Source organism: Hemitrygon akajei, chromosome 11 (assembly GCF_048418815.1).
Source record: "Hemitrygon akajei chromosome 11, sHemAka1.3, whole genome shotgun sequence".
NCBI classification, from domain to species: domain Eukaryota; kingdom Metazoa; phylum Chordata; class Chondrichthyes; order Myliobatiformes; family Dasyatidae; genus Hemitrygon; species Hemitrygon akajei.
In genome coordinates, this window is record NC_133134.1 from 27,085,430 (window position 1) to 27,099,563 (window position 14,134).

General features: G+C 37.9%; 2 protein-coding genes across 5 annotated transcripts in view; one reads left to right on the plus strand and one right to left on the minus strand.

The window, feature by feature from the left end:
- mpv17l (MPV17 mitochondrial membrane protein like) overlaps window positions 1-5,989 on the plus strand; it is a 101,065-nt gene extending 95,076 nt beyond the window's left edge. For both annotated transcript variants that reach the window (XM_073060511.1, XM_073060508.1), the window contains exons 4-6: window positions 1,278-1,392; window positions 3,174-3,256; window positions 4,669-5,989. In XM_073060511.1, coding sequence (XP_072916612.1) covers window positions 1,278-1,392; window positions 3,174-3,256; window positions 4,669-4,787 — 317 coding nt within the window. In that variant the 3' untranslated portion in view covers window positions 4,788-5,989. The remainder of the gene's footprint in view (window positions 1-1,277; window positions 1,393-3,173; window positions 3,257-4,668) is intronic.
- Window positions 5,990-7,471: 1,482 nt separating this feature from the next.
- The window catches only part of LOC140735436 (meiosis regulator and mRNA stability factor 1), an 80,718-nt gene continuing 74,055 nt past the window's right edge, over window positions 7,472-14,134 (minus strand). For 2 of the 3 annotated variants that reach the window (XM_073060512.1, XM_073060514.1), the window contains 5 exons: window positions 13,835-14,047; window positions 13,474-13,534; window positions 12,272-12,415; window positions 10,127-10,291; window positions 7,472-9,693 (listed from right to left, as the gene is read on the minus strand). In XM_073060512.1, the coding sequence (XP_072916613.1) occupies window positions 9,458-9,693; window positions 10,127-10,291; window positions 12,272-12,415; window positions 13,474-13,534; window positions 13,835-14,047 (819 nt within the window). In that variant the 3' untranslated portion in view covers window positions 7,472-9,457. The remainder of the gene's footprint in view (window positions 9,694-10,126; window positions 10,292-12,271; window positions 12,416-13,473; window positions 13,535-13,834; window positions 14,048-14,134) is intronic. The other variant, XM_073060513.1, reaches the window with a different exon arrangement.

Below are 14,134 nucleotides of genomic sequence, written 5' to 3' on the forward strand. Positions count from 1 at the left end.
CCAGTATACAGGCGCACGCAATCCAGCCTGTTATTCCACTGCTCGAACATGGGAAGGCAGCACTGACAGGCGAGGCCAGGCCCCAGCTGAGCTCATCCACACTGTAATGCTTCTGCATTTCTCACCTGGCCTGCAGCAGCAGGCAAGCCCCAGGCTTGTGGCCCAGTTCCTGCTACAACCCAGGCTACACAGCTCCCATGTCGACCGTCCCTTCAAACAAGGGCAACAGGCCTTGTCTCTTGTAAAGGAAGTTCTCTTGTTAACCCTGCTCAGCCAAGTGATAGTACTCCAATGGGATTTAAATAATTTAAGTAGCCCAGCCTATTTCTGCAACAACAGGTGAATTTCCAGTACGCAAAGACCAAATTCTGCACAGATTCGAACATCAGATTCTTATGTCTTGTGGTTAACTACATATACCTGTCTGGACACGCCCCCTGCTGACTGCTCCTGTGGCTCCTCCCACAGACCCCTGTATAAAGGCGATTGAGGTCTGAGCCCGGCCTCTCTGTTTCCAGGATGTAGTATGGTGGTCAACCACTGTTTGTTCCTTCTTCCAGTCAATAAAAGCCGATATCTCGCCTTTACGTCTCAGAGTGAGTTATTGATGGTGCATCATGTCTATAGTATTTCCTTAGTCATTACTTCACAGAGGAGTCCGCTTCACACATCAGACCCATGGCAGCTTCCACCAGAGTGCTCTCATCTTCCCATCCCCTGTCTATCTGTAACCCTGCAACTTTACTCTTTCTCTCAACCCCTTTTGGATTTTTTTTTTTTCCCACCACTTTCCCACATAAAGTGATAATTTGCAGCAGCTAATTAGATAGATAGATAGATAGATACTTTATTCATCCCCATGGGGAAATTCAACTTTTTTCCAATGTCCCATACACTTGTTGTAGCAAAACTAATTACATACAATACTTAACTCAGTAAAAAAAAATATGATATACATCTAAATCACTATCTCAAAAAGCATTAATAATAGCTTTTAAAACGTTCTTAAGTCCTGGCGGTAGAATTGTAAAGCCTAATGGCATTGGGGAGTATTGACCTCTTCATCCTGTCTGAGGAGCATTGCATCGATAGTAACCTGTGCTGTTAATCTACCAGAAGAAGTTCCAATGTATCAGTTGACTAGACAATGAAGTTTGTAAGCGTGGTTTTAATAGAATTGACTGTGAAGCAGTGATCTTGGATTCATATCAAAGATGTGATAAAAGCACAGTGCCAAATTGCTTGTTGTATTATTTTACTTTCAATTTTCTTTGCAGAAAAGGATAAATGCAAAGAGGACAAACAGAGGGAGGATATGCTGATCCTGAAAATCCATAAATTAGTGGAGAAAAGGGACTTTCTGGTTGAGGATGCAGAGGTGGAGAGATTAAGGTAAAATATTAAACTTGGTAGGATCACTTACTTTTTTTCTAGCTTACTTTGTTTCCCACTTGTAGAATAAAAGGAGCTAGGAACTGCTCTACTCAACGATGCTGTTGATAATGATGCTCCTTTAACAAGAGCGATGCAATAATTAGATCTGTGATTACCTCAAGTCTCACGGTACAGTTTGTTACTATTTTGCACATTTTAAGTGGAGTACCAGCAAACAGCCTTTTTAAAAAATTGAATTTTGGGGATCTGAGCATCACCAACAATGGGGCCAGAGTTTATTGTTCAAGCATAACCAGCCTTGAAACAGTGGTTATGAGTTGTCTTGTCGGCCTGCAGTGCATTCTGTAGAAGGCACACACTGGAGCAACTGTATGCTGGAGTGAAAGCAGGTGAATAGTTAGGGTGGTGAATTGGTTTACGAATGATGTGCATGTACGTGTACGTAGTTATTCCTTTTCCTTGGAATATTAAAATGTGCATGCAATGGCCACTGTACACATATTCATTAATGCAAATATCTAGTCAGCCAATCATGTGGCAGCAACTCAATACATAAAAGCATGCAGACATGCTTAGAATGGGGAAGAAATGTGGTCTAAATTACTTTGACCATAGAATGATTATTGGTGTCAGACAGGGTGGTTTGAGTATCTCAGAAACAGCTGGTCTCCTGGGATTTTCATGCACAACATGTAGAGTTTATAGAGAATAGTGTGAAAAACAATAAAAAAAACATCCAATGAGTGGCAGTTCTCTGGGTGAAGTATCAGAGAGGATCAGAGAAGAATGGTCAGACTGGTTCGAGCTGACAGGAAGGCGACAGAAACTCAAATAACCATGCATTACAACAATAGTGGGCAGAAAAGTATCTCTGAATGCACAACATTCAAACCTTTTAAGTGAAAGGGCTACAGCAGCAGAAGACCACATTGGGTTCCGCTCCTGTACCTAATAAAGTGGCCATTGAGTGAATTTATCATAAGTAAAGCTATGGATCCCACAATAATAAGAATGACTTTTGACATAATTCCAATGTGTTCTGTAAAATTTCCATGGGGAAGGAACAAAAATTCATAAATTGAACATTTGTAAATCTAAGAATCTCTACGTGTGATACTTTAGACAGCAAAACTGGCAGCATGTTTCTTTAATTCCATGCAGGACAGCTTTTTGGAATGAAGCTGTAAGATCTGAATGGTGGCTGGGTGATTTCAAAACACAAGAAATCCAGAGTAACATGCGCAAAATGCTAGAGAAACTCAGCAAGTCAGGTGGCAAATACCCAAGGGAAGGGTCTTGGCTAGAAACACTGACTCTTTATTCCTTTCCGAAGATGCTGATCTACTGAGTTCCTTTGGCAGTTTGTGTGTATTGCTATGGGTAATTTTTAAATGAGTATACATCTGATGGGTTCTGACATTGGTATAAGCAATAGAGTTCTAAAATGAAGGTAAAAGAATACTTGATTGGTTTGATAATATGAGTTGCACTGAAAATATCCAGGACCGGGTTGGGAATGTTAAGATACAAATGGTAAAACTTGCAAATAGGAGAACATGCAGATGCTGGAAATCTAGTCAACACACACAAAATACTGGAGGAGCTCAGCAAGCCAGGCAGCATCTGTGGAAGAGTAAACAGTCAACATTTCGGGCCAAGACCTTTCACCATAAACATGACATTTCGCATCTCAATAAACATTAAAGTTCACCATAGAGGTAAACAAGAAATTTCTTCTTACATTTTGTGGGCATGATAAAAAGACTTCTTTCTTGCAGAGAAAGAGAAGAAGACAAGGAAATGGAAGAGTTTCTCCAATCTAAATTAAGACCTCTAAAATATGTAACTAAGACACCTCTGGGTAAGTCAAAGCAAGAATAAGTCAACTCTTAAAATAGATTGAATACTTTGATTGTAAGAACATGAACAAACAGTCCATTCCAACCCCTTTCCCCTCACCATTCCACATTTAATCATATAAGGAAGAAGTCTACAGGCATACCAATCCTCACCAATAGTGAAAGTAAACTACAAGATATTCTTTGCTGAGATCTGGGCTTCACTGACTGGGCTTAGCAATTATTGCCTTGACTAGATTGTTTGAACCATATGGCTTGGTATAATAATAATGATTGAAACACTGAGCATGTCAAGCATGGCAGATGGAAGGTGAGCTGCTATTTCTCAGATTTCCATTGAATCTCATTGTATTAGTACAGGAGGCCACAGATAGTCACAGGAAGACTGGACAAGGGAGTTGCAAAGGTAATGCTCCTCTGATAGTGAGAGAGGGCACAAGAAGATATATATTGGCAGTAGAATTGGTGAAGAAAATTGCCAATAATGGTCCATTGGAAATGAGTGCTGGTGGCCTGGATAGCGAGGACAAGAGAAGTCTTATTCTTACTCTTACTGGAAGAGAGTTGAGAGCAGAGCTAAAGGAAATAAAGGAGATATGGTCAATCATCCTCGTTAACTATGGTAGAGGGAAAGATGCGCAAGGAACAGGCCTATCAGAGACACCAATGAGAAAGATCATAGTCAGAAGTAGATGAAATGGAGGGTAGAATTGGAGGATGCAATAGAATTTTTATAGGAAGTAGGATCTTAGGAAATATAATCAAGATAGTTGGTAGGACTCTGTCAGCTTGCAAGCCTATCTCCTGAGTTGGAGACAGAGAAATCTAGAAATATGGACATATGAAAGTGAAATTGGCACAAAGTTGGAAAATGGCATGAAAAGTAATATTTAGTTCACTATGAATAACGAAAGCAGCACCAATACAATTGCCACTATGTCTCAGAAAAAGAGTTGAGAGGCCTGAGTAGGACTGAAACAAATACCAGTCCACATTTTCAAAATGGGAATGGGCTTAGCTCTGACCCCTGCAATATCCCATAAAGTGAAGGAGAAATTGTTCAATGTGAGAACGTGTTCAGCAAGGTGAATGGATGTGCTGGCAAAAGGGTATGATTCGGACCTCTGTTCAAAGAAGAAAGACCTTCAGACTATCTTGGTATGGGAAGGAGGTGTTACATTCTACTGTGAAGATGAGCTGGCTGAGACCAGAAACTGGAAACTTTCAAAGTACCAGAGGGCATTGGAGTTGCTATGGCAGTACGTGGGAAGGAATGAGGAGAAAGGATGTAATCAAAGTTGGAAGAATTAAAAAAGAATTGTAGAGTTTGCTCTCTTTAGATTTTTTAAATGTGTAGTGAATGATTGTGAATTTGAAACAAAATCCCACTATTTTCATTGTTTTAATATTGCAGAGGCTCCAAAAGAGATGGCTGCAGTTAAGGAACCTCCTCCAAACAAACCGTCAGTCACCAAAGCTGGAATGGCCTTAATAAAAGATTGCTGTGGAACTACACAGTGTAACATTATGTAGCTCCCGTGAATCAGATTTGAATTTCCCAAGTATTTGTGAAAGAGAATTGCACCTAGGTTGGGCAAGTAACAGCTGACTATACCATACTGCGATAAAAGACTGTGTTGAAGTGAGTCTGCCCTTCATGCATGGATCACAAACTCTGCATGCTACAAATCAAAGTGCATCTCGTTTCCACTGGTAGAATGTGAACTTTTTATACCTGGCATGTGAGAATAAGTAGTTTTATGATATTGTTCCAGAAGTAATAACAGGATACATATACCACTTATAAAATTTCCTACCAACACTAATAGGATTTTACAGGGTTTTCAGTGGAACAACTCTTCCAGGCTTATTTCATATTCCTCTAGATTTCGCCAGGCATTTCAGCCGGAGACTCACAAACAATTACAACACTTTGCTGTGAAAGAGCATATTCAGCTACTGAAAGTCAGGTAACAAACTTTACAAAATTTAAACTCAGTGACTGTAACAGGGATAGAGACACATTCTGTCCTGCAGAAAAATGTAGTGACCAAGTAGAGATAGTCATGTATAATTTAAAATGTTCTTATTGTATTACAATTGTTTCCTTATTGATTAATATGATATTGTTAATGTACTATAAAATTGAGATTCATCAGTAATCAAATATAGAGTGAAGACATGGTTAGAATGTTGTAAATTCTGCAATTAAGGAGTTTTTAAAAAGTGAGTTTGGGGTCATGGAGAAGAAATTCATCTTTGGGAGGAACACAAAAATCAGTGGCAATTAACCTTTGCCTCAAGATGAATTTCTCCCCAATGTCCTTGTAATTAATTTGATTACTTTCATTTCTTTTCCCTTGTTGGTTATATTTGAATAAATGTTCCCTTTTGTGCACCATTTTCTCCTTGGCATAGAAGCAATTTCAGAGGCTCATGTGGCTCCAATGGTAGAAGGCAGTGAGAGCACATGAAATGTGGTAGAACCAGGTAGTTCTGAAACCAATTCCCAACACATTTGCACGTAACATAGATGAAAGTGAACTTTAGTCTTTCTCCTGACTCATTGTGATCTCATATTTAAATACAATGACTAATCCAATATTTGTTCTTATTTAATGTTGAATCTTTTATCTATTGCCACATTCTATTTTAATGAAATGTACAATTATTGAAATGTGGTTAAACAGCTGTGCATTTAGGCTCTGATCACAATAAAGTTATTTGCTTGGAAATGAGAAGTTTCTCTGCTTTGTAGGGGAAATACAGTTGTGAAAAGTTTTTAAGGAAACAGCTGATAGTGGAAATCTGATATAAACAGAAAACATTGGAAATATTTCACATTCTAGCAACAACTATGTAAATAGAAAGAAAGTTCACATTTAAAAGATCCTTTGTCAGAACTGGGAAGTGAGAAAGCAAGTTAGTTTTAAAAATCAGAAAAGTTGGGTGAACAAATAGACAGGACAAAGAGGTATGGTGATATTTTGGTTGCCGTGCCAATGAGCTGTTATTGAAGCCATCTACTTGATTGGGGAGTGGGTAGTGAGCAGACTTGAGTAGATAAGGAAATGGCACCTGCAAAATAAGTTATATCTGCCCATATTATATTGATAATAGAAAGTTGCAAAGAATGATCCATTGAATGAAAGGCTGGTGGGGCAGAAATTACATTTATCAGTGGTGGTTTGTGGGGGGTTAAGAAGAAAAAGAAAACATTGTATCTTTGCTCAGCTGCCTGTGCTGAGAGAAGCAAGAGCAGAGCTGTGAAAAATTGAAGTGCAGTCAAGAGCTCTTTCAAAATGCATGTATGGAGTAGCACATGGTACTGAAAAAAACTGATGAAAATAAATGAGTGAGTAACCAGGAACTGATTCAGAATATTTGGAGCATTAAGATTCTCTAAACTCATTCTATCATTTTACACTACTATAATTTATTTGGGAGTGGACGGGGAAAAAAAAGTGTTCAGGTTCCGACTTAATTCTTGCCAATGCAAAATAAGAACAGATGCTGGAAATCTGAAAAGCTGTTCACCCTTTACCAGAAGAAAACAATGCAAGCAGCCCAAAAGTGATCAAGAATCTTTGTACGATTACGGAAATGCATTACAAGAAATCATTACTCCCCAATGCCATTCGGCTTTACAATTCAACCGCCAGGGGTAAGATATGTTAAAGTGCCGGGGTTAGGACTGAGCTTAAGTTACCATTCAATGTATTTTAGTAAACTATTTAAGAACTTTTTAAAAGCTATTTATTAATGCTTTTTGAGAGGGTGATTTTAGATGCATATCATATTATACTGAGTTAAGTATTGTATGTAATTAGTTTTGCTACAATAAGTGTATGGGACATTGGAAAAAATGTTGAATTTCCCCATGGGGATGAATAAAGTATCTATCTATCTACAAGCTTCAAAATGCATCATTTTGAAGATCCCTGGGATCAGGGTGGGTTGCTTTAACTTGCTCTGTAGGTTCTGAATGGCCCAGTAATAAGACACGGATTCTTACAAATGAGACAAAATGATTGAGCAGATAGTTTGGACATGATGCATTCTTTCAGCCATGTATTTGTTCTCAATTCAATCCCTCATGTTCCCTTTCCATTATAAGTAGTTGTGGAGTAGGGATTTCCATGCTCAGTGGAGGACTTGCACCTTTTTCCAGAGGCTTCGAAAACATCCCAAAATGAAGGACAAACAAATACAAAATATGCTTGCTGTAAAATTATATTTATTTCAAAATAAATTTGGTCCCAAAAAGTATCCAGCATTTGGAAACTTTAAAAACTGGTTTTAATTTTGTTGGACATTCATAGAAAGGAAACAAAGCAGAAGCACTTGTCATAATTTCAGAAATATCCAATATTTAGCCAACATAATAATGTTCGAAGACCTCAAACCGATCTGTTTCCACCAGTTTACATAGGCTGTACAAAGTTTGTTACTCAATCTAGTGAATACCAACACAATTTTATGCAAAACTGCATAACTGAACAATTTCAGGACTAGAACCATAGATATTGTGAAGTTTAGGCATCACAATCCAGAAACCTAGCATCAAGTGACTTGAGTGGCTTGTAATAGTACAAGAATATTTCTGTTCTATATTTTGAACATGGACTGAAAAGGTATTTGGCAATAGTTCCTGCACAGCAACTTTTTTAGTACTAAACTGCTGTTTTCAGTAAGATTTTTCTTTCAAAAACCTACATGTATTAATGCACAAACATTATCCAAACATACCTTTTAGGATCTGAGCTCCAGCTTTAAAATGGAACAGATATCTATAAAAATGTTAAATTCATTCCAGTTTTGTTTTTTAAAAAACATTTCTGAAGCTAATCTCAGTTTTTACGCATGTTATAAACCTGCACTGTGACAGGTGCATGTCCATAGAAATAGCTCATTTCAGTAAATACACCTTATACCACTAAACAATCTGACACCAGTGGAGAACCTTTCTTGTATAATAGGTTAACTGTAATCTAGAAGCCTGGCAAATACAATCCATTGTAAAAGCCAGGATCTGTCCAGAAGGCCTAATAAATTCTCTGCTACATAGTTTCAATCCTTTCAACCTTGCCCAATGTCCTCACACTGGCGCTGCTATAAAAACTTCCCAACAGCAAATACTGAAAACAATGGAATAAAAGCACTGCACAATAAAAAGACAACCTTCTGTGACTGTTAGTTTTCACAGAACTCCCCAATGAAACATGGCTTTAAGGTTTAACAACAAAACCTTTACATTTCCACTTTCAGGGGGGAGATTCTGTTCCATTAACTGTCAAGTGGAAAATGACAGCTTTTAAACGGTTTTCCTTTCCTGACCCCTGACCTGTGATTTATGCAATAAATGCATATTTCACCTTAAATATATCATTGCACCAGTGCCACTGGCATTGGACTAGAGAAACACCACAAGAGTAGCAGACTGCTAAGGCAATGGTGATCTCGGGTTCTAGATGTAATTAACCAGATCAGGCTTGGAGATGACTAATTAAACCAACTTGCAGTACAATACTCAACCCAGACATTATGGGACATCTTCACATCCCAGCACAATTTGCAACACCAGGAACTTCTTAAATTTCATTCTTGAACTACAGGACATCAACACTACCAATGAAATGGACACTATTCTTTCCACAGACATGAACAAAACTGGAAACTAATTTTTAATTACAAGCCATTCAAGTGACATTCTAATCATTTCAAATACACTTGTACTGTTATATTATACAAGACTTACTGATCTACATGTATTGGATCAAAACAAACCGCAACCAGATTTTGAGCTGTCAATATATCTATTGCATCGTGGAAGTTGTGGGGATAGTACATGAACAAGCATCTTAATGCAAGAAAAACAGCTTTCTTTGACCTTCAGAGCCAAATCATTAGCCAAACTTTACAAATAACTACATTATAACAAACTTATGCAGATCTTGGAATCTTAAGTAGAAGCCATAAAGAATATGGACTATAGTAAAATGAACAAATTGTTTGGGTCAAGCTCCAAATACAAATTAAGTTTTCTTCCCATAAGCTTTACTTTTGTTTTTTAATAGATTAAATGCAGAAATAGGAGGCGAAGATAAAAGGGAAGTCCAATTCTTTGGATTTAGTACTTCAGAATCCATTTAAATGCTTCAATAAAAATTGCAAGTACAAGGCATTTCTTTATTTCAATTCATTTAAGTATTAAGAGGGGATGCCATTGAGAAATTTGCTGCCAACTTCACTTTGTTTCTAAGCTTCTTAACAGGACTGTTAGTCACTTCCATGTGCAGTGACCTGGATTCACGTATATCTTGGGATGCAGTGGGAACATTTTCATCCAACTGGTTGTTGAGATTGCCACTGGTAAATGCCTCTTCAGTCATGGCTGCAGGAAGGACAGTTTTCTCCTCCTCTGTCAAGATCAACATGTCTGTTTAGAAAATCGCACAGCATTACAAACTTAAATCACTTTAACAGAAGTTATTTTCTCTCTCTCCCTCCACAACTACTGTGATCTTAATGCATACAATTACTGGACATGACTTGAAGCTTCTGTAAAAAGCAATTTGCAGCAATTATCATTTATTTGCTCTAGGTATCTATATAACAAAGGATTCCTGGGAACTGTTAAGAGGCATTAAGGCTTGGGCAACCAGCATGGCGAGAGATGACAAATATTTGGGGGCTAGATGCACCCAAGGGTTGCATGCTATGTGCCAAGGCTGCAAAACGACTGGGAAAAGATTTGCAAGGTCAGAGTTTAATAACAAGGTTGGAATTATGTCAAGAGTCAGAACATTCTCCTTTCTATCACTGTGGGATCTATATATTTTATAAAAAGTAGATTAATAATAGTTTTTCACCTGCAACATCAGGTTCCTCAAACTGAATAAGATCAGTACTTTCAGGAATAACTGGATCAGGTCTGAGCTGTGGGGATGGCAAACAGGATGGGACAGGTCCACACAGCAAGTCAACTGGAGACTGTTTCCCAAGGCTGAGAAGTTCCTGTTCAATTTGGTTTGAACCTATGAAAGGTGATACAAGTTTAACAAAAATGTACATTACTAAATATTCAGCACTGTGCACTATTACTTTCCCATAGAAGTTGTACACCAAGAGTATTGTAAGCAAAGTATTGCATGAAAGATTGTACAAATTTACATAACATCTGCCTTATTTCAGTCTACAATAGTGTCACCATAGAATTTTTAAGAAGTTTTGTATTCATTCACAGTTAAAACTGTCCTTTATACTAAAAGAAAAAACTGCCAAGTATTATGATATTGGCAGTTTTGAAACAAGTTTCCAAATGGCATTGAATGGCTTCTTTGAATCTTTCAACTTGCTTTTGGAGGTAACAGTTCAACAGTCAAAGACAGTTAATCTGCTTTTATACTGAACATGTGTTCCCAAATATCTGTCTTAATGACCGTTCCATGACAATGGTAAATGAACCAATTGGATTAAACACTGTTTCTTTGATCACTCACCAATGTTGAAAATTCAAAACTAATTTATTCATAGGATATTGTTACCAAGGCATTTCTAGGCCAAAGGGAGATGTCTTGTAGAAGCACATATTGGAGCCAGTCGAGTTGCTTTCAGAATGCAATTTCCAGAACAGCAAAGAAAGGAAGGTAATATGTGCCAATTCATAAAGACGGATTCTGTAAATGCTGGAAATCTTGAGCAACACACACAAAATGCAGAACAAACTTAGCAACTCAGGCAGCATCTATGGAGGAGAATAAACAGTCTATGTTTCAAGGCTGAGACGCTTTATCAGGACTGGAAAAGGGGGCAGAAGCCAGAATAGGGGGGAGGGGGGGAAATGGGAAGGAGTGCACTTTGGCATGTGATAGATGAGGGGAAAGATGGTGAGTGGATGAAGAAGGTGGAAGGAGTATAGGGCTGAAGCAGCAATCTAATAGGACAGGACAGGTGATGGTGGAAGAAAGGGAAAGAATGAGAACCAGAGCAAGGCGATGGACATGAGAGAAAGGGTAAGAGGGCAAACAGAATGGGGAATGGAAGAGAGAAGAAATTAATGCCCACACCATCAGGATGGAGTTTACTCAAATGAAATATATGGAGGTGTTTTTCCTCCAACCCAAGTTTGGTTTCATTGCAGCTGCAGAGAAAAATGTAGGCGAATGTCAGAATGGGAAAGGGATATCAAACTGAAGTGGACAGTCACTGGAAAACCCTGCTTTTTGCAGTGGATAGAGTGAAGGTGCTTGACAAAACAGTGCCCCAATCTTCACTGGGTCTCACTGATGTAGAGGATGCTGCACCAGGAGCACTGATAGAATACATTGCCCCAACACACTTGTAATGTGATTTATTCACCTGGAAAGACATTTTAGGGCCTTAAATGGTGGTGAGGGAGGTGTAGCACTTATGCTTGATGGGAAAAATGCCAGGAGGGTCATCAGTGGGAAGGAACGAGTGGACAAGGGAATCAGGTAGGGAAAACAGAGGTGCAGGGAAGAGGGAAAGGTGTGCTTAGTGGTAGAATTCTGTTGGACATGCTGGATATGGAGACTTGTGTGGAGGTAGACAAGAACAAGGGGAAATCCATCCCCCTAATGATGGCAAAGGATGGGGTGAAAGATGTGTGGGAAATGAAGGAGATGCAGTTGTGGGTAGCATTGATGGTTGAAAGAAAACCCTATTCTTTGAAAAACAAAAGACATCTCAAGTGTTCTAGAATGGAAAGGCTCATTCCAAGAACAGATTTGACAGATTAATGAACTGAAAGAACAGAACAGCATTTTCACAAATGACAGGGTGGGAAGAGGTATAGTTAAATAACTGAGTGTACAAGTGACTGGAGGGGAATAAATCAGATGGAAGGAAATAAATCAGTGATGCTTCTAGTTATGTACTAGCTACATCCTTCTGGATGGATGTTGTTATGGCTTTGAAAGGTGCTGAATAATTCTATTCCAGGTCCATAGGACCAATTGTTTTAATACAATTTACTTACAAAATCTATTACTTACTGGAGCTGCGAGCATTAAACTCTTTCGTCCCATTTTTGCTCGAGTTCTCCAAAACCAAGGTTATTGGCCGCTTTGGGTCTTCTTGCATCTGCTCAGGTTCTTCAGCTATTGATGCTGGAGAACAACTATCAGAGCTGTTTCGAACTTTAAGATAAAGACAAATTATTAGCAATGTATTTAATTTAGTCAGAAAGAGACCTCAGAAATCTGGCCTGAACTATGGAGTCAAATGATAGAGTGATTGCACTCTCCAATGACCTTGAATAAAGCTTCCCACAAACATCTCGTGACTTTTGCTATATCCAAATATTTTGACAATGTTTTCATTGAACATCAGTATCACTGGCACCCAGCAACAATGATATATCAATTCATTAAACACATGTTAAGAACAAATATTTAAACATACACACAAGGTGTGAGCTGAAGTACCAAGTTTCAAAAGTAATTTAAAAACATTTGATCAACAATATGGACAAAATTTGTTTTGTTTGCACCAGTGAATCTGATGAATAATGATTGCTTAATGCAGTTAATCTCAGTTCAGCTCATTTTCAAAGTATTTTCCAGCTAGGCTGGAAGACATTTCAACCTACAGAATCAAAGAGAACAATTTTATGATCTCCATCTTAAGCTGTAGATGCATAAAAACATGACTCTTCAGATGCTGGAAATCCAGAGCAACACAAAAAGCTGTAAAAGCTCAAGTCATTCAGCACCCATGTACAGAAATACAGGTCTCAGCCCAAAAAGTCAACTGTTTATTCCCCTCCACAGATGCTGCCTGACCAGATGAGTTCCTCTAACATTTTGTGTGTTGCTGCAGACGAATGGAAATCCAAGTTGCCATCAGTTTAACTCTGTAATAATGGCATTACGCTGGCAGCTTTAAAATCATAAATCACAAAATCAAGACAAAAATTCAGAATGAGGAAGATAAATTTGCAGCACAACAGCTAAAAAAAAAAGCAATTCAATTCGATTCCAAATCACAAACTGTGAAAATAAAAATCAACCTAAGCTTTTCAGATAGTCCTTTATTTTACTTGATCTCCAATTACTGTAAAGGTATGAAAATTGTGTTCTTCCCACAAACTTTAATTTGGAGAATTAAGATGATTTGAAGAACATTTTTCTTTATGAATTACATGAACAGAAAAATGACAAGCAAGACATTTAAAAAATACTATTCAATCTTTTACCTTTCATATCATTTTTTAAAACCACTATTCTTTTCTGTCCATGTCCTTTTATCCAGATGACCTGTTTAAAATGAAGTGGAATGAAGTTTGAATAGTTTGAAAACACTTTGCTTCAAAAGAATTGCTGATGTTTGATGTAACTAAATGCATTGATCAAATTTGAATTAATGTTCTAGCAATTTCACCTAGACCTCAAATACAAAAATGACAGGATTTGCAACAGTAATCTATTTGTCATTACGATCAAAATTCAGAAAGTGCTGGGAATATTCAATTCAACTTCAGATGAAAAGACACTGACCCACAACGTAACTGTCTGAGCCACCAAATATAAAAATCAGACTTGACAGGCACAACTTACCTGTGGAATAGCAACAAGAAGATCCTCTATGCTTGCATATCCATATATTTTAGGCTGTAGCACTTCACCAGTATACTTATGGTAGGTGGAAGGAAATTCAGTCAGGAAAATTTGCTGATAGTGGTAGGTGTGCAACAAAGCTCGCACGTTCTTAGCAAACTGATATACTTTGGTGAGTTGTACATATTCTTCTCCCATGTCATCAGTGAATACCTGTAATACATTGACCCAATATCTCATTAGACATATTTTCTTTTTCCCCATTTATATATACCATCTATTGCAAGAACAAGTTAAAAT